The following is a 21,163-nucleotide window of genomic DNA, read 5'->3' as shown; positions in this document are numbered from 1 at the left end:
TAGTAGTGGAGGATTGAGTGCCTAAATGATCCTGGATCTAGTGTAATGATTACATGCACTAAACTGTGATTAGACTGAGATGCATCATGTGTTTATAGCTGGAGCCTCTTCCGAAGAATGCCGGGAGCTTCGGAGTAAAGAGGCAAGAGTCTTTAAGAGATCTTAGTGCCTTAATTGCACGTTAAAGTGTAAACTCTCCTCATAGGTCATTGTTATACTCTGGACAAAATCTCTGGTGGAATTGCAGCTCTTGGTTTTTCTTTTTTCTTTGATTGAACCTCCTTTTATCCAGGCTATTCTTCTTGAGGTAAAAAGAGAGACCCGCTTTGTTTAAAGCTGCTACAGTACATGCGATTTATACAGGCTGGTCGTGTGATTACACAGACTGATACAGCAACATGTCAATATTTATGCTCAATTGAACTCTGTCCAATTATGTGTCCGAGCCCATTTGTAAGCCTTATGGCCGGATGGACTGAGTCGCCTTGGGCAACATGTTCACAGCATTCATTTGGAGCAAATGAGCTCGAGCGATGGCACGGCAGCAGGTCATACTATTCACCGGGTGGTAGGGGGATGTGAATGAGAGGTTAGGTTGGGTACCGTACAGCCAACCCTTTGTTCTGACTGGTAGTGAGTCTATTGATCCTGACTCATTAATATCAGTGTGTGGAAACTAGAGCTTGGCTACATGGGTAAAAATCCATGTCGCAGTAAATTGCCTGAATTGATGCGATAAACATAAATAAAAATATATGTTTAGAACGCCATCTTTTTTTTATTATCCTTTAAATAGTCCTAGTTTTGGTTGTAGCCATCATTGTCCCATTTAACAATCACCCATATTAGCAAACGTATTTCATTTCAAACTTCACATTTCCCTAGAATGGGCTATTATCGTTATGAACGATGTCAGCAAAATGCTCGCGATAAGTGATTGTCGGCGACGATCATTTTCGGTGTAAACTGAAGTCTGTGGCTATGTCCTCTGCCCTGTGCCATTGACTAGTGTTGTAGTGCCACTGCAAAAGCCATGATGGCGGAGAGCAACGTGCTCTGCCATTTGAACACTGGAGGCCATACAGTGGCACAAAGCCATGATGGCGGAGAGAAAAATTATCCATGTCCATACACTTTAGTTGCTGATTTCTTGCTCTCTTCACATGATCTTTCCCATTCTGTCTTTTCTGTATTTCATACATTTAATATTCAATCATCTCTCTTGGGGTGGAGAAGCCTCTGTTTGGTATGTTGTGGGTGGGTGTGGGTGAAAGCTAGGATGAGGGGTCTTACAGCTGTGGCTTCCTGTCTGGTGGCTGAGGAGTGGCAGCTGCAAGCCCATCCTTAGGGAAGCATTGGTTAAGCATATATTATTGCTGCACAGGACTGTATTTCTGTGGGTTAGAATATAGCAACTGTATGGTTTCCCATGTATCTCTGGTTTCTGCACTTGGCCCTGCCCTCTTAAGCAGCCTGGGGTCAGCGAGGTGATTGTTCAAATATAACATTTTTTTAATCAAAGTTTATTGGTCACGAACACAGATTTGCAGATGTTGCACTGTGAGTGCAGTAATGCCTAGCAATACACACATTAACCAAAAATGTAAAAGAAAGAAATTAAGAAACATCCGAACGAGCAATGTCAGAGTCCAGGATATAAATATTAGGATTGTCCCCGACAAAAATAAAAAATAAATGGTTGAGTCTTCTGTTCTTTTGACCAAACGATAGGTCAAACTTTTAAAATGTGTATTTTTCCATCTATAGACACTCCCTATGTAGGCTACTGAGCTTGTCTGACACTTTAAACATTGCAATTAAAAACAAAGACATACAAATGACTAAAGAGGGAGCCAGAGATAAATATAGCCTAACTAGAAGAAAGAACCTGTTCCTGAGCCTCCTCCACCCGATGCTGCTGGTCATAGCAGATTCTGCTGTTATGCTCCTGAAGTTGCCGATAATAGGCTACACCAGCGGTCGCAAACTTTTTCCATTTGGAGTGCCAAGTTATCCTACCATTTCTACTGATCTGAGTGCTAGTTATGATTTTCATATACACATTTTTGTGGAACAGTTTTTAATTGAATTTATAATAAAGACAAAATATCTTAATGTGGTTTAATGAAAATGATACAAATCTAAAACTCATATTGCCAATATGTAAAAATAGCCTACATAAAGCCAACAAGGAACTTGAAACATTGTATGAACTATAGTATTAACTTGGTCCGGCCTGAAGCTCATGCTAGCGAGCATTGTATGGAATATTCTGGGTCCTCCAGGGTTTCCCACACCAATGCACTCCAGACAAACAGACACAGCTCTAGGCTATTTTGTGCAAGGGATCAGAAGTACTCAGGTAGGCCTATTTTTATGATGTTTCCACCGGATCAGCGCATCACATTTGTTTCCCCTGTCATGCTGAGTGCTAATCGAAGGCGAGAGAGCTGGAAAAGTTTTTACAATAGGCTACGTTGAGGAACTATTGTCAGACTTCGTTCACTTGCCGTTTGAGGTGAAGCAAAAACAAATTTGAGGAGCGCCACAGTGATGGAGAGTTAAGACAATCAGAAATTGTATCAGATCCCAAATTGGCACATTTATAGGCCTACACTTGCATGCAGGCCAGGTAGACAAGTCTGGAGCACTCCGAACAAAAGACAGTGAGTAATTGACAACTCATAAGTGGAATGAAATGAACACCAATCTTTTTCTCACCAGTGTAACCTAGGTTGTGTGCTCTACAAACAATGAGTCCACTCCTCCAATGACAATGGAAAGACTGTAGTAGTAATAATAATAATCTCAGCAAAAAAAGAAACATCCCTTTTTCAGGACCCTGTCTTTCAAAGATAATTCGTAAAAATCGGAATAACTTCACAGATCTTCTTTGTATAGGGTTTAAACACCGTTTCCCATGCTTGTTCAATGAACCATAAACAATTATTGAACATGCACTTTTCGAACGGTCATTAAGACACTAACAGCTTACAGACGGTAGGCAATTAAGGTCACAGTTATAAAAACTGAGGGGCCTCAGCTCTCGCCCCTATCGGGGTTAGGTTTGGGCCATGGAGCTCCGACCGCCGAAAGAGGCCTTTCTACTGACTCTGAAAAACACCAAAAGAAAGATCCCCAGGGTCCCTGCTGATCTTCGTGAACTTGTCTTAGGCATGCTGCAACGAGGCATGAGGACTGCAGATGTGGCCAGGATAATAAATTGAAATGTTTGTACTGTGAGATGCCTTAGACAGCACTACAGGGAGACAGGATGGACAGCTGACCGTCCTCGCAAGTGTAACAACACCTGCACAGGATCGGTACATCCAGACATCACACATGTGGGACCGGTACAGGATGGCAACAACTGCCCGAGTTACACCAGGAACGCACAATCCCTCCGTCAGTGCTCAGACTGTCCGCAATAGGCTGAGAGAGGCTAGACTGAGGGCTTGTAAGCCTGTTGTAAGGCAGGTCCTCACCAGACATCAACGGCAACAATGTCGGCTATGGGCACAAACCCATAATCGCTGAACCAAACAGGACTGGCAAAAAGTGCTCTTCACTGACGAGTCACGGTTTTGTCTCACCAGGAGTGATGGTCGGATTTGCGTTTATCGTCAAAGGAATGAGCGTTACTCCGAGGCCTGTACTCTGGAGCGGGATCGAGTTTGGAGGTGGAGGGTCGTCATGGTCTGGAACGGTGTGTCACAGCATCATCAGACTGAGCTTGTTGTCATTTCAGGCATTCTCAACTCATTACAGGGAAGACATCCTCCGCCCTCATGTGGTACCCTTCCTGCAGGTTCATCCTGCAGCATGACAATGCCACCAGCCATACTGCTCATTCTGTGCGTGATTTCCTGCAAGACAGGAATGTCAGTGTTCTGCCATGGCCAGTGAAGAGCCCAGATCTTCACGTTTGGGACCTGTTGAATCGGAGGTTGAGGGCTAGGGCCATTCACCCCAGAAATGTCAGGGAACTTGCAGGTGCCTTGGTGGAAGAGTGGGGTAACATCTCACAGCAAGAACTGGCAAATCTGGTGCAGTCCATGAGGAGGAGATGCACTGTAGTACTTAATGCAGCTGGTGGCCACACCAGATACTGACTGTTACTTTTGATTGATTGATTTTTAAATATAAAATAAGGAATTATGGGAATTAACCTCTCTGGGATATGTGGGACTGTAGCGTCCCACCTCGCCAACAGCCAGTGAAAGTGCAGGGCGCCAAATTCAAAACAACAAAAATCTCAATTCTAATTCCTCAAGCATACAAGTATTTTACACCATTTTAAAGATAAAATTCTCATTAATCCAGCCACAGTGTCTGTTTTCAAAAATGCTTTACAGTGAAAGATCCACAAACGATTATGTTAGGTCACCACCAACTCACAGAAAAACACTTTTCTAGCCAAAGAGAGGAGTCACAAAAAGCACAAATAGAGATCAAATTCATCACTAACCTTTGATCTTCATCAGATGACACTCATAGGATTTCATGTTACACAATACATGTATGTTTTGTTCGATAAAGTGCATATTTATATTTAAAAAATCTAATTTTACATTGGCGTGTTATGTTCAGTAGTTCTAAAACATGTTGGGATTTGTGCAGAGAGCCACATCTATTTACAGGAATACTCATTATTAATGTTGATGAAAATACAAGTGTTATACATGGAATTAGAGATATACTTCTCCTTAATGCAACCGCTGTGTCAGATTTAAAGAAATAAAAAAAACTTTACGGAAGAAGCAAACCATGCAATAATCTGAGTACAGTGTTCAGACAACAAAGCAGCCAAAAAGATATCCGCCATATTGTGTAGTCAACATTAGTCAGAAATAGCATTATAAATATTCACTTTGATGATCTTCATCAGAATGCACTCCCAGGAATCCCAGTTCCACAGTGAATGTTTGATTTGTTTGATAATGTCCATCATTTATGTCCAAATAGCTTCTTTTTTTAGCGCGTTTGGTAAACAAATCCAAACGCGCGTTCAGGTCCAGCCTTAACGTCAGACGAAAAGTTCAATACGTTATATTACAGCCCGTAGAAACTTGTCAAACTAAGTATAGAATCAATCTTTAGGATGTTTTTATCATAAATGTTCAATAATCTTGGAGAATTCCTGTCTGTAGAAAAGCAATGGAACGAGAGCTAACTCTCTCGTGACTACGCCTCAGAGCCTGTGGCACTCTGCCAGACACCTGGCTCAATCAGCTCTCATTCGCCCCCTTCTTCACAGTAGAAGCCTGAAACAATGTTATAAACACTGTTGACATCTAGTGGAAGCCTTAGGAAGTGCAATATGACCCCATTTACACTGTATATTGGAATGGTAAAGAGTTGAAAAACTACAAACCTCAGATTTCCCACTTCCTGGTTGGATTTTCCTCAGGTTTTCACCTGCCATATGAGTTATGTTATACTCACAGACATCATTCCAACCGTTTTAGAAACTTCAGAGTGTTTTCTATCCAAATCTACAAATAATATGCATATATTAGCATCTGGGACAGAGTAGCAGGCAGTTTACTCTGGGCACCCTATTCATCCAAGCTACTCAATACTGCCCCCCTGTCACCAAGAAGTTAATGGTAAATGTACTACTGGTGTGCCAACCCTGCGGCCTCCAATGGATCAATCCACGCAGACAGGCGTGAAATATGATATGTCTCGTGCTATATATATTTGCTACTGCTCGACTAAAAAAATCTCGGTCGACCAACAGCCTATTGACCAAACAAAATAAATATACAGTATCTAGGTATCGAATGGTGTTTGGCTGAAGATTATTGTAGCTATTCTAAGCCTATACCATCATGTAGAAAGGAGAAGTCTGAACTGTGCAATATCTTATTGGATTAATTAAACAGCTCAAACTCCCAGCATTTTATTGTCTTTGCTTAAAGTGCAAAAGCTCATAAGTCTCTCTGTCTGTCTTACAGGCTTAGGCCATGGGGGGAACCAAGAGCAAGCCCAAAGACGCAGGCCTTCGGACACGGAGTCTTGATGGTAACATCAGTTTAGGAGGAGGGGGTGGCAGCTACAACATCAGCCCCGCCCAGCACACCCTCACGCCCAATCTGAGTCCAGCAGTGGGCGGAACACGCCGGTCCACTCAGCCGTTGATCAATACCCCGGAGCTGGCACTGTTTGGGGGAGTGGAGTCCGCCAATAGTGTCACGTCTCCTAACAGAGGGACACTTGCAGGTAAGACTGTAGGGCCCAGATACCCCACTAATACCTAGAATGGAATATAAATAAATTATTAAATCACTATAGTGATTAATTTCACTAAAGGTAAGATTATCTAAAACAGGCAGAGGTGCATTGAATGCTACTTATTTGATGCTACTGACTACAGTAGTACATGCAAATCTTATTCAGTACAATGTATGTTTGATACCCTTTATGGAAAAGCTACACAGTTTACTCTGCATATATGAATAGTACTGTATTTTTTAAAAATAGTATTGCAATATCACTTAATATTTGATGACCCATCCTCTGAGGTATGAGTGTCTGTCTGCCCTCTCCCCCACAGGAGGTGTGACGACGTTCATGGCGCTGTATGACTACGAGTCTCGCACTGCCTCCGATCTGTCTTTCAGGAAGGGGGAACGGCTACAAATAGTGAACAACATGTGAGCCAACTCCACACACACTGGGATGAGTTTTTCAAGTTTCACGTTTTATTAGTCGTATGTACGGGAAACGCATGATATACAGTTGAAGTCGGAAGTTTACATACACTTAGGTTGAAGTCATTAAAACTCGTTTTTCAACCACTCCACAAATTTCTTGTTAACAAACTATAGTTTTGGCAAGTCGGTTAGGACTTCTTTGTGCATGACACGAGTAATTTTTCCAACAATTGTTTACAGACTAGATTATTTCACTTATAATTCACTGTATCCCAATTCCAGTGGGTCAGACGTTTACATACACTAAGTTGACGGTGCCTTTAAACAGCTTGGAAAATTCCAGAAAATGATGTCATGCTTTATAAGCTTCTGATAGGCTCATTGACATTGTTTGAGTCAATTGGAGGTGTACCTGTGGATGTATTTCAAGGCCTACCTTCAAACTCAGTGCCTCTTTGCTTGACATCATTGGAAAATCAAAAGAAATCAGCCAAAAAATGGTAGACCTCCACAAGTCTGGTTCATCCTTGGGAGCAGTTTCCAAACGCCTGAAGGTACCACGTTCATATGTACAAACAATAGTACAAACAAAAGTATAAACACCATGGGACTACGCAGCCGTCATACCGCTCAGGAAGGAGACGCGTTCTGTCTCCTAGAGACGAACGTACTTTGGTGCAAAAAGTGCAAATCGATCCCAGAACAACAGCAAAGGACCTTGTGAAGATGCTGGATGAAATAGGTACAAAAGTATCTATATCCACAGTAAAACGAGTCCTATATCGGCATAACCTGAAAGGCCGCTCAGCAAGGAAGAAGCCATTGCTCTAAAACCGTCATAAAAAAGCCAGACTACGGTTTGCATCTGCACATACATTTTGGGGAAATGTCCTCTGGTCTGATGAAACAAAAATAGAACTGTTTGGCCATAATGACCATCGGAGAAAGGGGGAGGCTTGCTAGCCGAAGAACACCATCCCAACCATGAAACACGGGGGTGGCAGCATCATGTTGTGTGGGTGCTTTGTTGCAGGAGGGACTGGTGCACTTCACAAAATAGATGGCATCATGAGGAGGAAAATGATGTGGATATATTGAAGCAACATCTCAAGACATCAGACAGGAAGTTAAAGCTTGTTCACAAATGGGTCTTCCAAATGGACATTGACCCCAAGCATACTTCCAAAGTTGTGGCAAAATGGCTTAAGGACAACAAAGTCAAGGTATTGGAGTGGCCATCACAAAGCCCTGGCCTACAAACCTGACTCAGTTACAACAGCTCTGTCAGGAGGAATGGGCCAAAATTTACCCTACTTATAGTGGAAAGCTTGTGGATGGCTATCTGAAATGATTGACCCAATTTAAAGGCAATACACTCAATTAGTATTTGGTAGCATGTAAACTTCTGACCCACTGGGAATCTGATGAAAAAAAATAATGCTGAAATAAATCATTCACTCTACTATTATTCTGACATTTCACATTCTTAAAATAAAGTGGTGATCCTAACTAACCTAAGACAGGTCATTTTTACTAGGATTAAATGTCAGGAATTGTGAAAAACTGAGTATAAATGTATTTGGCTAAGGTGTATGTAAACTTCTGACTTCAACTGTACATTGTCCAACGAAATACTTACTTGCAGCTTCCTTCTAAACAATGCAACAATAAGAATAAATAAAATATAAGAATACGAACATAAACTAAATGGCCCAGTAGAATAGAATAAACATATTAGCATAAGATGAGGATGGGGACATATCCCCAGGGATAGACGCACATGCCCCCCCGCATTCTCGCTCTCTCTCTCTCACTCACACACACACACCGTAGTCTGCATGTCTGGTCTCTTGCTGCGCTGGCTGGCTGTTTTGCCCCCAAACCCTGTGTCAGTCACCCGCCCTTTGTAAAGCCCGTAACCATAGAAACAGTCTCCCTTTACCAGTATCTGTTTTGTGTGAGCTGACATGTTTTTGTTGTAGATTTCCTATTTTCTCCTGCTCATTCATAAAAGTACAGCTGTTCATCTCACTGGTGCGTCCACTTGGAGGCTGATATGTTTCAACCCCCTTCCCGTTTGTTACTAGCCCCTTCCTGCTGCGACTAGCCCCTTCCTGCTGCGACTACTTCCTGCTGCGACTAGCCCCTTCCTGCTGCCTCTACCTTAGTTGAAGTCTTGCTCGATAATTGTCTGCGAAATAACTGTCATGTAAACGTAAATGTTAAAGTGACAGAAATGACCATTCATTCTAATAATGTCAGTCTGTGCTGATTTTACAAATTTGACTCTTTCTCTAATCAATAGAAGTGCAGTGGGACCATATTATTCTAGTGAGCCGAGCCCCCAATACTCTAGCTATAACAAAGTGTTGACCTAGAAGGCCTGAGCTGAGGACAATAGAACTATAGTGGATTATTGTGATTAGTGCATCTGTCCCCGAAGCTGCTACAGCTATTCCCTTAGGGTTACCAGGTCAAATACGTCAACTCTGTGAACTCACCGAGATATGATAACCACAAGATAATGTTTCACTATTTCCTGTGTTATGAGCCAACCCGTTCTCAGCTTTATTTCTGCACCATGCACTTGGTATAATGTTCTGAAGCTTTCTTGGTGTTTAATATTAGGTCTGCACCAATTATATTATCTGTCCTCTGTTTTAGGTATGCTGCTGAATGTCTCTTCTTTCTATGCAATCAGTCAATAACCTTGTTTCCATGTACGTACGGTGTGATCTTTCGACAGACTTCTGGTTTAATGGCTGTACTGTATGTCTTTGCAAAGGGAGCTAGGTTCCGCTGTAGTGTTGGGATGAGGGGTTGGCGGATACCTGTTGAAATGGTTCTGTATACTGTATCTCTAGCTACGAATCTGCTTCTCTAACACGCTTTCTGTCTCTTTTTTTTAACCCCATCCACCCCCTTCGTATCTATTCTCTCTCTCCATCTCCCCAAACTATTTCTCCGTACCTTTTTGTAATTGTATGTAGGAGAAAGTTGAACAGCAGGTCAGTGAAGCTTCTCTTGTCTTTGGTGTCCTTCGTGTGAATGAATGTGCTGTGTGTGTGTGTGTGTGTGTGTGTGTGTGTGTGTGTTCACGTCACTAATACATCATAGTTGCTGGTTCACATGATAACTTCCCGGCATTTGGTTAATGGTGTCATAGTACACGTCTGTGTTTGAATCCACCCTGCATCCATTCCTTTAGTGTTCCTAGTAGTTGTAGGGTTGATTTCCTGGACACAGATTAAGCCTAATCCTAGAGAATCTATTGGAGTTTAATGGAGAATCTTCATTGACGCATCCTCTTAGTCCGGGAGTTTTAATCTGTCTTCACGAAACCGCCCTGTAGTCTACGGATATTGTAAATCATTTCCTCCCGTTGAGTCGACCCTGTATGAGCGCGTGTTACTGTTTCACCGTAGTCCCTGTCTATTGGAAATAGAATGTGAAGAAGAGCCTCTGTGAAGACTATTCAATATTTGCCTCCCAATGTGAATGTACTGTGTGCAAAGTGTTTCCTTCACTCAAGAGTCCTGTCTTAAGTATCCCACCATATGAAGTAGAATCCAAATCACCCCACGTAAACTGGAATCACAGACTTGCAAAGGAGACCATCTGTGAAACCGTTCCGTTCTTGTCTCCGCAGAGAAGGGGACTGGTGGCTGGCTCGCTCTCTGACCACTGGAGAAAGTGGTTACATCCCCAGCAATTATGTGGCTCCTTCCGACTCCATCCAGGCAGAAGAGTAAATCCCTCCCTCCCTTCTCTCTCTCTCTCTCTCTCTCTCTCTCTCTCTCATCCTCTATTTATCCGTCCCACCGTTTCTTCTCTCTCCTGTATTTCATTTTAATCAAGAGTTGAAAATAAAACTGATGGAATTCAAAAGGAGCTCCATCTACAGTATCTCTCTATGCACCTTGAAGGCATACACACACTCCACAAGCTGACATGCACAGACACACACGTGGATAATAACACACACAAACTAACCTGTGTAATGATTCCATTTCTTACCTTTATCCTACCAGTCATCTCAGATTGCCTATGGCTTCCAGGTAAGGGGCAGTAATCAGAATGCAATACTTCTTTGATTGGGGCATGCACAGAAGGCAGTTATATCGCGCGTGCTCTCTCTCTCTCTCTCTCTCACACACACACACACACAGCCACACTTTTTTTTCTTTCTCCCTTCCTCTCAACCTGGTCCCCGTGTCCCCGTGCTCTCTTCCCTCTCTTCCCTAGGTGGTATTTTGGGAAGATCACACGTCGCGACTCGGAGAGGCTCCTCTTGAGTTTGGACAACAGGAGAGGGACGTTCCTGGTGAGAGAGAGTGAGACCACCAAAGGTGAGTGTCTGAGGCTGGCATCTCCAGTGGAAACACCTCACAGATTACACCAAAGCATCTCCACTGACAATTAAGACCACATTGGAATGCTGGCCCGTGGGAATTGTCCTTTTCTGGGGATCAAGCCGTGTAGCTGTGCAACCATGTTCTTTTAAAATAGCTGTTTCGGCAAACCCTTTTATGTAGAAAAAGCTAACCTCTGATTTGTAAAATAAGAATTGAGACAAGGATTGTGTGTGTGTGCCATTCAGAGGGCGAATGTGCGACAAACAATGTGGGGTCCATTTGAAGGGGGTATAGAAATACACCGTCGGGCGCACCGGTTTGTGTCAAGAACTGCAACGCTGCTGGGTTTTTCACGCTCAACAGTTTCCTGTGTGTATCAAGAATGGCCCAACACCCAACGGACATTCAGCCAACTTGATACAACTGTGGGAAGCATTGGAGTCTACATGGGCCAGCATCCCTGTGGGGACGCTTTCGACACCTTGTAGAGTTCATTCCCCGACAAATTGAGGCTGTTCTGAGGGCAAAAGGAGGGGATGCAACTCAATATTAGGAAGGTGTTCCTAATCATTTTTTTTAACCTTTTATTTAACTAGGCAAGTCAATTAAGAACAAATTCTTATTTACCAAGCATGTGACAAATACAATTAGATTTGTGGATTCCTGGGGCACAGCGGAGTTCGATGCCTCTGATCGTCAGCTGCTGCACTACAGCACAGCCACAGTGGTGTCGCGCACACACGCTCTCCATGGGCCAAGCTCAGCGGAGAAAGAGAGAGGGTAAAGAGAGGTGGAGGGAGGGGGCGGTTGCCGGGAACTGAGTGGGAGCAGTGGGGAGCCCTCGGGTGAGTAAGACAGAAGTAGGTCATTGAGGAGACAGGGCGCGTTTAGCAGGGCACTGTGTATGTTATGTAAACATGCCTCTAGATAACAAAGAATAAGGAATCATGTCGGTTCTATTCGTGAAATCTCTATCTGCAACGTTCGACAACCAGAGGCATATCACCCAGTTTAAACAGAGAGGGAAGGAGGGGGAATTGCCCAGGGGTTCTTTGAGTTCACTCGTCAGGCTGGCTCACTGGGCTGGTGCTGCCCTCTGGTGGCAGACTGGATGTATTGTTTTGTTTGTGTGGGACCACAAGGAATGGAACTTGTGAACACAAAATGACACTAATAAAGCAATTTCTTTCAAACTACTCTTCCTTTGGGCCCCAGGAAGACTAGGAGTCACTAAAGGCATCATCTAATGGAAATGTGAATAAAGGATTAGACAATATTTCTTGCCCAAGGTTATCTTGCTTTCTTTACTGATTTCCTGTCTCTAATGTACCTCTTCGTAGGTGCCTACTGTCTGTCAGTCCTGGACTATGACAACACTAAAGGACTGAATGTGAAACACTACAAGATTAGAAAGCTGGACAGTGGAGGCTTCTACATCACCTCACGCACTCAGTTTAACAACATACATCAGCTGGTCACACACTACCACAGTGAGTCACACACTGTACAAGTGTAAACATCTCAACCAATTACCTCTAAGCAAATACCTCTGAGAAGAGACTATGTGTGATGAACAAATAACACTACCAGAAGGTAATATTAGAGCTCACCGTGTTTTCTTCCCTGTCCTCTCAGAGCATGCAGACGGACTGTGCCACTGTCTGACGGAGGTATGTCCCGTACTAAAGCCTCAGACCCAGGGGCTGGCCCGCGATGCCTGGGAGATCCCCAGGGACTCTCTATGCCTCGACCTCAAACTGGGACAGGGATGCTTCGGAGAGGTCTGGATGGGTAAGACAGCCTCTCTCCACTACGAGCTAATTGAACTGTATATAAGAGTATGAATAGTGTGTAAATAGTATATTTGTTGTCTCTTGGTGACTTTCATCTATATATATATGTATATATATTAATAATGTAACTGTTCTGTACTTTGTCATGAATTTGTATGTTTTTATGTGGACCCCAGAAAGAGTAGCTGCTGTATGTGCAGTAGCTAATGGGAATCCTAAAAAACAATACCATCTCTGCTATGTTGTGATTTAATCAGCTACTTTATGAATCAGTTAATCAGTGGGATCCATTCTGATCTTCAGCCTACTCCCTAAACCAGCTGATCCTCTCAAACAAAGCAGAGGGTACTGCCATGTAGAGGAACTAAACATGTCTATAGAGTGCATTTGTCATTGCATCGACACATTCCTTGGCAGTTGGCACCTATTTGACAGTTTTGAAAACATAATCTTACGCTAGAAATGGTTACCACAACTAGCTGTGCAACCTTTATGTAGGCACGTGGAACGGGACAACGCGGGTAGCGGTCAAGACCCTGAAGACAGGTACCATGTCCCCCGAGGCATTCCTTATGGAGGCCCAGGTCATGAAGAAGCTGAGACATGAAAAACTGGTCCAGCTGTACGCCGTGGTGTCTGAAGAACCTATCTATATTGTCACGGAGTACATGGGACAAGGAAGCTTGTTGGACTTCCTGAAGGGAGACATGGGCAAGATGCTCCGCCTTCCTCAGCTGGTTGACATGGCCTCACAGGTAAGCAAGTTTAGAGATGGTCAGTGTAAATACTGTCTAGTATTACACACACACACACACACACACACACACACACACACGCTGGCTGTTTTAGTCAAACCTAAACATGTGTCTTCTCGTCAGATTGCCTCAGGAATGGCGTATGTAGAGAGGATGAACTACGTCCACAGAGACCTCAGGGCTGCCAACATTCTAGTGGGAGACAACTTGGTTTGTAAAGTGGCTGACTTTGGACTGGCCCGTCTCATAGAGGACAATGAGTACACTGCCAGGCAGGGTAAGACCACTAGAGGGGGCTGATTACCATCTCTTCCTTTTGTCTGTCTGTTTTTTTTTCTCTCTCTCTCTCCTCTCAATGTTTTGGCCCGCCAGACCAATTGGCATGCGTTGAAGCCATCGCCCATCAGACCTTATTGGCATCGTTTTTATTCTCAGGTTTTCTCACCCACAACTTGAATTACAGAGTCTTGTCTAACGTGTGTCTCCTACCCCTGCAGGAGCAAAGTTCCCCATCAAGTGGACGGCTCCTGAAGCCGCGCTGTATGGCCGCTTCACCATCAAATCAGACGTCTGGTCATTCGGGGTCTTACTGACAGAACTGGCCACCAAGGGGAGAGTACCATATCCAGGTAGCAACTGTGAATCTGCAAAGATGTCGCTTTGGTGAAAGGATCCCTTGTCTGATAGAGTTGCTTACCACTGTGAGCACATCCCAAAGACGCACACTGCTGGCAAGCGAGTCTACCTATGTGAAGACACTGTTGGCCGTTAACCTTTTTGAAACCATGAAGGTCAATGCAGTATCTATCTCTCCTGCCATTCGGCCCCTGTATAATGATGTTTGTGTTCTCCCCGTCCCTTTCCTCTCTCTCGCTCTCTCTCTCTCCCCCCAGGCATGGTGAATCGGGAGGTGCTGGACCAGGTGGAACGTGGTTACAGGATGCCTTGTCCTGCTGAGTGCCCTGACTCCCTCCATGACCTCATGCTCACCTGCTGGAGGAAGGACGCTGAGGAGAGGCCCACATTCGAGTACCTGCAGGGCTTCCTGGAAGACTACTTTACCTCCACTGAGCCACAGTACCAGCCCGGGGAGAACCTTTAGTCGAGAACCTGAGGTACTATAGGGCTCATGTTGGAAGGGGAGAGGGGAACGGTGCTTTGGATACAGCCAGACCGACCTCTGTTGCACCTGGAACTGAACTCCCAATGACCACACACCTACTCCTGACCTATATTATAATTATTCAATGTGACAACATCGTTATTTTGTTACTTGATTGATGTTGATATCCTTCTGATTTTGAAAAGGACAGCACTAATCTACTGGTTTATTTTGAGTTCATCTACATTCATACCTGTCAGTTACTGTGTGCTCCTGTTGACATTGTGCGGTAGCTCCACCCCCCCCCTTCATTTATCATTGGACATGAGTAGCAACCAACTGTATGGACCAATTCAGTGCATCTCTTTAGAGGTACACCCTTGGAGATCTAAAGAAATAACAGATTTCTCATATCCCTATTGGTTCCTCTCTACAATGAGATTCCATGTTTTAAGGATGGGTTCTTGTTCTGGTATGTCTTCCAATCTATTCCCACAGACTGCTTGAGAAGCAACTCTGAGGGGTACTGTTGTCAGGATATCGCTTTATGTTTTTGATCAAATTTGTTCTAAAACCTGGAATATTTGGTATTATAATCAGGCCACAGTTATTTCAGATGAACATTTCCCCTCTACATTGTGGCCATTCTTGGCAGCTTGAGGTGCTGTTTGTAGTTGACCGAGGTGGGCGGAACTTTCACTACGCAGACACTTCCATGAAACAAATTAGAATTGCTATGCATGGAATACCCCTCCCCAGGCACTCTTAAAGAAGATGAGAGGAGAATATTGTTTGTTATTTTTCATTTTATATTCACAGCGTTTCTAGAAGAAGACTTAAAAAAGACTACTGACGATCACTCAGTCTCCTCTCAGGAAGGGGACCATGAATCCTGCTGCAATGTTTTTGTGCCAATGCTGTAAATTACTATTTTCTACTCTCTTCATTGTTTTAAAGTTTTTTTTTTTTCTTACTACAAAGTTCAATAAGCGTTGCCCTGTAATTATACACACTATTTGTAAATCATTCCCAAACGTGTGTTTTGAATAATACCATCCATCTGAATAATACCATCCATCTGAATAATACCATCCATCTGAATAATACCATCCATCTGAATAATACCATCCATCTGAATAATACCATCCATCTGAATAATACCATCCATCTGAATAATACCATCCATCTGAATAATACCATCCATCTGAATAATACCATCCATCTGAATAATACCATCCATCTGAATAATACCATCCATCTGAATAATACCATCCATCTGAATAATACCATCCATCTGAATAATACCATCCATATTCCATCAAATATCTAAGGCATGTATTTTAAGGCTTTGGTTGTTCAAACATTCAGATTAAAACTCCATCAATGTTCTGCAATGGTTTTTAGTTATTTTCAGGAAGGGAGTAACCCTAAGACCTTTCACAATCTATTATTTGAGAAGTGATATCAGTGCAGCCGCTGGTTGAAGGTAGACTCAGCGAAATGACGTTGCCACGAGCAGCACTGCAGATATTGAGATGAGCGAGATGCAAAACTTCACTCACATAGTCACACCGAGTATCTGCGTGCTTCGCTTCACGCTGTTACAGCGTGGTAGCCAGGCGAAGTTGAGCCTTGCCAAATGAATCCACTCTGCTGTTCATTCCTGCACCTATGTCATATCGCTGAGTCTACCTTCCAAAAGTAAGTGGACATCTGCTCGTCAAACATCTCATTCCGAAATCATGGGCATCAATATGGAGTTGGTCCCCCCCCCTTGCGTCTGTGACAGCCTCTACTCTTCTGGGAAGGCTTTCCACTAGATGTTGGAAAATTGCTGTGGGGATTTGCTTCCATTCAGCCATGAGCATTAGTGAGGTCGGGTACTGATGTTGGGTGATTAGACCTGGCTCACAGTCGGCGTTCCAATTCATCCCAATGGTGTTTGATGCGGTTGAGGTCAGGTCTCTGTGCAGGCCAGTCAAGTTCTTCCACACCGATCTCGACAAACCATTTCGGTATGGACCTCACTTTGTGCACAGGGGCATTGTCATGCTGAAACAGGAAAGAGCCTTCCCCAAATTGTTGCCACAAAGTTGGAAGCACAGAATTGTCTAGAATGTCATTGTATGCTGTAGCATTAAGATTTCCCTTCACTGGAACTAAGGGGCCTAACCCGAACCATGAAAAACAGCCCCAGACCATTATTCCTCCTCCACCAAACTTTACAGTTAGCATTATGCATTCGGGCATAGTTCTCCTGGCATCCACCTAACCCAATTAGTCTGTCGGACTGCCAGATGGTGAAGCGTGATTCATCACTCCAGAGAAGGCATTTCCACCCCTCCAGAGTCCAATGGCGGCGAGTTTTACACCCCTCCAGCCGATGCTTGGCATTGTGCATGGTGATCTTAGGCTGGTGTGCAGCTGCTCGGCCATGTAAACCCATTTCATGAAGCTCCCAAAGAACAGTTATTGTGCTGACGTTGCTTCCAGAGGCAGTTTGGAACTCTGTAATGAGTGTTGCAACCGGGGACTGACTTGTTGGAAAGGTGCCACATTGAAAGTCACTGAGCTCTTCAGTAAGGCCATTCTACTGCCAATGTTTGTCTATAGAGATTGCATGGCTCTGTGCTTGATTTTATACATCCGTCAGCAACGGGTGTGGCTGAAATAGCTGAATCCACTCATTTGAAGGGGTGTCTACATATTTTTGTGTATATATAGTGTATTTAGTGGTTTTGTTTTCATTGATTGATGGAGAAATTATTCTGAAGATATGAGAGGAGCAGGTTAGCATTTTTCATCATGAACCTTGTTCTGGAAACAGCTCTGCAGAGTGGTCTAGCTGGCACAGCCATAAAATCTGATTTTAAACCTAACCTTAACCGTAACTACACTGTCAACACGTATGCCTAACCTTCAATTATGACCAAAAAGCTAATTTGTGTTTTCATGAATTTTTACAATATAGACAATTTTGACTTTGCAGCTGGCTTATCTAAGGCAAAATCGCTCAGTTGTGCCTCCAGGACAAGACTCACGACAATAAACGTCAACCTGCGTGAGACGACAGAGCTTCCCAGTGGCCTGAGATGCTGAATTGCCATTTTGAACGTCCACTGTCATTGGGCAATTGTACATAAATATCCTCAGTGCTACTATTTTTTTTGTATACATCCTGTTTCTAATTTATTCATATTATTAAAGGTCCTTTTGATTTGTCTATTTATTTTCAGCATCATTCTGCCTGTTGCCATGTCTACGGTACATCCCACTATTATACTGGGAGCTCATCAGTGACGAGTGAAGAAACATTTTTTTTCTTTTGTTTTACATCTTTCTTTATACGCCTGTCTTTTGTACCACTTTTTACTTTGTTTCCATCTTTTTACGAAACCATGCTTATTGGTACTACATCTGACTGAGGAACTGCCCGAGAGACATGGTTGAAAACAAGCTTTCATCAGTGGTGCGTTCAGTCCGTTTTTTTTTTAACGTTCTGGAACATTCAATTGAACGGAAACGGTACTGAACGTCCAGTTGAAAAAAACGTGGTTGGGTTGGGGAACGCTATTAGCATGGCCACTGCCCTTTTAAAAAAAAAATACGTCACTCATTGCATCAAGCCACACCCACCCAAAAGGCAGCAAACGTACCTCAATATCTGTTCAAGAAGGTACAAGAACATTTTTGGGGGAACGTTGTAGTTCAGTACAAACTGTTCCGCAAACGTTTAAGCAAACTGAACGCACCTCAGGTTTCATCTTCCTCGTTTCAGAATAAGAGAGCGCCTTTTTTATGTAGCCTCTAAAGGTGCCACTGATTCTATTTCTGCTATGAAAAATTGCATTCATCAATCATACGTTAACATGTCAAAGTCTTTCCTACTCTTAAGGCCATTGATGGGGAGGCTGGCTTGCGAACTGAAGGTCAGTGTTTTTTTTTTTATAGAAGACAGCTGATGTACAGCATGGTTTCTATGTTACTGTGGCAAGAAGACTTGCATCAAGAATCTGAACTGGATATTGTGGTACTGTAGGGCTTCTTGAGTGCTAAGATTTCATAAACCACTAGAAATTCTACACTGGTTTTCATTTGAATTCTCAGACACTGGCCTAGATTATTCATCTGAGTTATGTTTTCTGTCCTGTGAATATATGGAGCAGCAGTTTGACTAGTCTGTCGTCTTAATCCTAATCCCCATTTGTATGATCATATTGATAAAACAAGGACGTCTCCATTGGGTTCTTTGGGTCTTTTTCACCTCAACCTATGCAGTTTTTTGGATCTGTGATATTCCTTTTTGTATAATCTTTTTTTACCGTATTCAAGTGGAAAATGCAAAAATATTGCCTGAAATTCTTACTATTGTTTAAAATTCAAATGACAGTTGGAATAAAATGTGTACATTGCAAACTGTAATCTGACAAATGTTGTAAAATGCATTAAATTATGTTTCTTATATTGACTATGACAACATTGGTTGAGCAACCAGGCAGTGAGTCAGTTGATGTCTATCAGTTTACAGTAAATAGTGCTTTACCTCACATCAGGTCATGATCCCTAACAGACTAGAACATTATACCTTTCATTTCATTCTGAAGTGACTGCTTCCTTTCGGTGAGTTTATACAGGGTGGAGGTAAGATGCAGTGTCACAATGTCATTTTATCCAAACGCCTCCTGTAGTTCAAGGTACTGTGAGCTAGGGTTGGTCTAGATAATCGCATATCTTTGAGATACTAACCCAATGTCTTTTTTAGAGGTGTTTTTAAACATTATAGCTTGGTAAACAAATAATTTGCCAAATCCATATTGTATGTTGTTATGAGGCAGTAGACCTAGGCTACATGTTAAAGGCTACTGTAGGTCTGTTTGGTTGTCAGATCATTTGATATAAGATATGATTGAGAACAAAACAAATATCAAATATACTTCAAGTACATTAGTAAAAGTATAAATCATTTAAAATTCCTTATATTACGCAAACCAGACGGCACCATTATCTTTCTTTTAAAAAACATGTATGGTTGGTCAGGGGCATACTCAAACACTCAGACATCATTTACAAAGGAAGCACTTCTGTTTAGTGAGGCAGTAGAGATGCCAGGGACGTTCTCTTAATAAGTGCGAGAATTGGAACATCTTCCTGTCCTGCTAAGCATTCAAAATGTAACTAGTACTTTTGGGTGTCAGGCAAAATCTATGGAGTAAAAAGTACATTAAGTAAAAGTTAGTCAAAAATATAAATGATAAAATGCAGATACCCCAAAAAACTGGTTGAGTACTTTTAAAGTATTTTTACTTGAAAGTACTTCACACCACTGTCCTTGTTGCATAATATGCAGAAACTCCCTCTTTTATTCATGGTCATCACTAGTTACCACAGCCACAAAGTTATAATTACGGCTAAACCCACATTTTTCTACAATTTTCTCTTCTTAAAATCTGATTGTAAACCTGACCTTAACCCTAACCACACTGCTAACATTGTGCTTAACTCTAACCTTAAATTAACCTCTACAGGATCGGTGGGTCCCCTGCGGGATGGTTGAGCTTACCTAGACTAATGCGATTAACATGAGGTTGTAAGTAACACAAAAAAATCCCAGGACAGACGTATCCGATATTGGCAGAAAGCTTAAATTCTTGTTAATCTAACTGTGCTGTCCAATTTACAGTAGCCATTACAGTGACAGAATACCATACTATTGTTTGAGGAGAGTGCACAGTTATGAACTTGAAAAGTTATTAATAAACCAATTAGTCACATTTGGGAAAATGTTGAACAGAAATGCAATGGGTCATTGGATCAGTCTAAAACGTTGCACATACACTGCTGCCATCTAGTTGCCAAAATCGAAATGGTGACTGGGCTGGAATAATACATTACGGCCTTTCTCTTGCATTTCAAAGATGATGGTATGCTGTCCCCCCCGTGGCGTAGATCTTTGCAGGCTATACTCGGCCTTGTCTCAGGTTGGTAAGTTGGTGATTGAAGATATCACTCTAGTGGTGTGGGGGCTGTGCTTTGGCAAAGTGGGTGGGGTTGTATCCTGCCTGTTTGGACCTGTTTGGCGGTAACGTCAGATGTGGCCACAGTTTCTCCCGACCCCTCCTGTCTCAGCCTTCAGTATTTATGCTGCAGTAGTTGGTGTCGGGTCGGGTCATTCTGTTATATCTGGAGTATTTCTCCTGTCTTATCCGGTGTCCTGTGTGAATTTAAGTATGCTCTCTCTAATTCTCTCTCTATCTCTGCTTTCTTTCTCTCTCTCAGAGGACCTGAGCCCTAGGACCATGCCTCAGGACTACCTGGCCTGATGTCTCCTTGCTGTCCCCAGTCCACCTGGCCGTGCTATCTGCTCCAATTTTAACTGTTCTGCCCGCGGCTATGGAATCCTGACCTGTTCACCGGATGTGCTATCTGTCCCAGACCTGCTGTTTTCAACTCTATTGACAGCAGGAGCGGTAGAGATGTTATGAAAATCCAACTGACATTT

The 21,163-nt window shown here is 42.9% G+C and overlaps 1 protein-coding gene across 3 annotated transcripts in view; it reads left to right on the top strand.

The window, feature by feature from the left end:
- The window catches only part of src (v-src avian sarcoma (Schmidt-Ruppin A-2) viral oncogene homolog), a 55,007-nt gene extending 33,891 nt beyond the window's left edge, over positions 1–21,116 (top strand). Inside the window, exons 2-13 of one of the 3 annotated variants that reach the window (XM_042303726.1) lie at positions 5,961–6,225; positions 6,560–6,659; positions 9,650–9,667; positions 10,309–10,407; positions 10,905–11,008; positions 12,355–12,504; positions 12,650–12,805; positions 13,306–13,562; positions 13,686–13,839; positions 14,060–14,191; positions 14,456–14,677; positions 20,941–21,116. In XM_042303726.1, the coding sequence (XP_042159660.1) occupies positions 5,970–6,225; positions 6,560–6,659; positions 9,650–9,667; positions 10,309–10,407; positions 10,905–11,008; positions 12,355–12,504; positions 12,650–12,805; positions 13,306–13,562; positions 13,686–13,839; positions 14,060–14,191; positions 14,456–14,664 (1,635 nt within the window). In that variant the 5' untranslated portion in view covers positions 5,961–5,969 and the 3' untranslated portion in view covers positions 14,665–14,677; positions 20,941–21,116. Of the gene's footprint in view, positions 1–5,960; positions 6,226–6,559; positions 6,660–9,649; positions 9,668–10,308; positions 10,408–10,904; positions 11,009–12,354; positions 12,505–12,649; positions 12,806–13,305; positions 13,563–13,685; positions 13,840–14,059; positions 14,192–14,455; positions 16,054–20,940 lie in introns of those variants that run through there. The other 2 variants (XM_024384100.2, XM_024384102.2) reach the window with 2 other exon arrangements.
- Positions 21,117–21,163: the final 47 nt, after the last annotated feature.

The sequence above is a fragment of the Oncorhynchus tshawytscha genome, linkage group LG22 (assembly GCF_018296145.1).
Source record: "Oncorhynchus tshawytscha isolate Ot180627B linkage group LG22, Otsh_v2.0, whole genome shotgun sequence".
In the NCBI taxonomy this organism is placed as follows: domain Eukaryota; kingdom Metazoa; phylum Chordata; class Actinopteri; order Salmoniformes; family Salmonidae; genus Oncorhynchus; species Oncorhynchus tshawytscha.
Note: the sequence above shows the minus strand (reverse complement) of the source record. Positions and strands in the feature narration are given on the sequence as shown.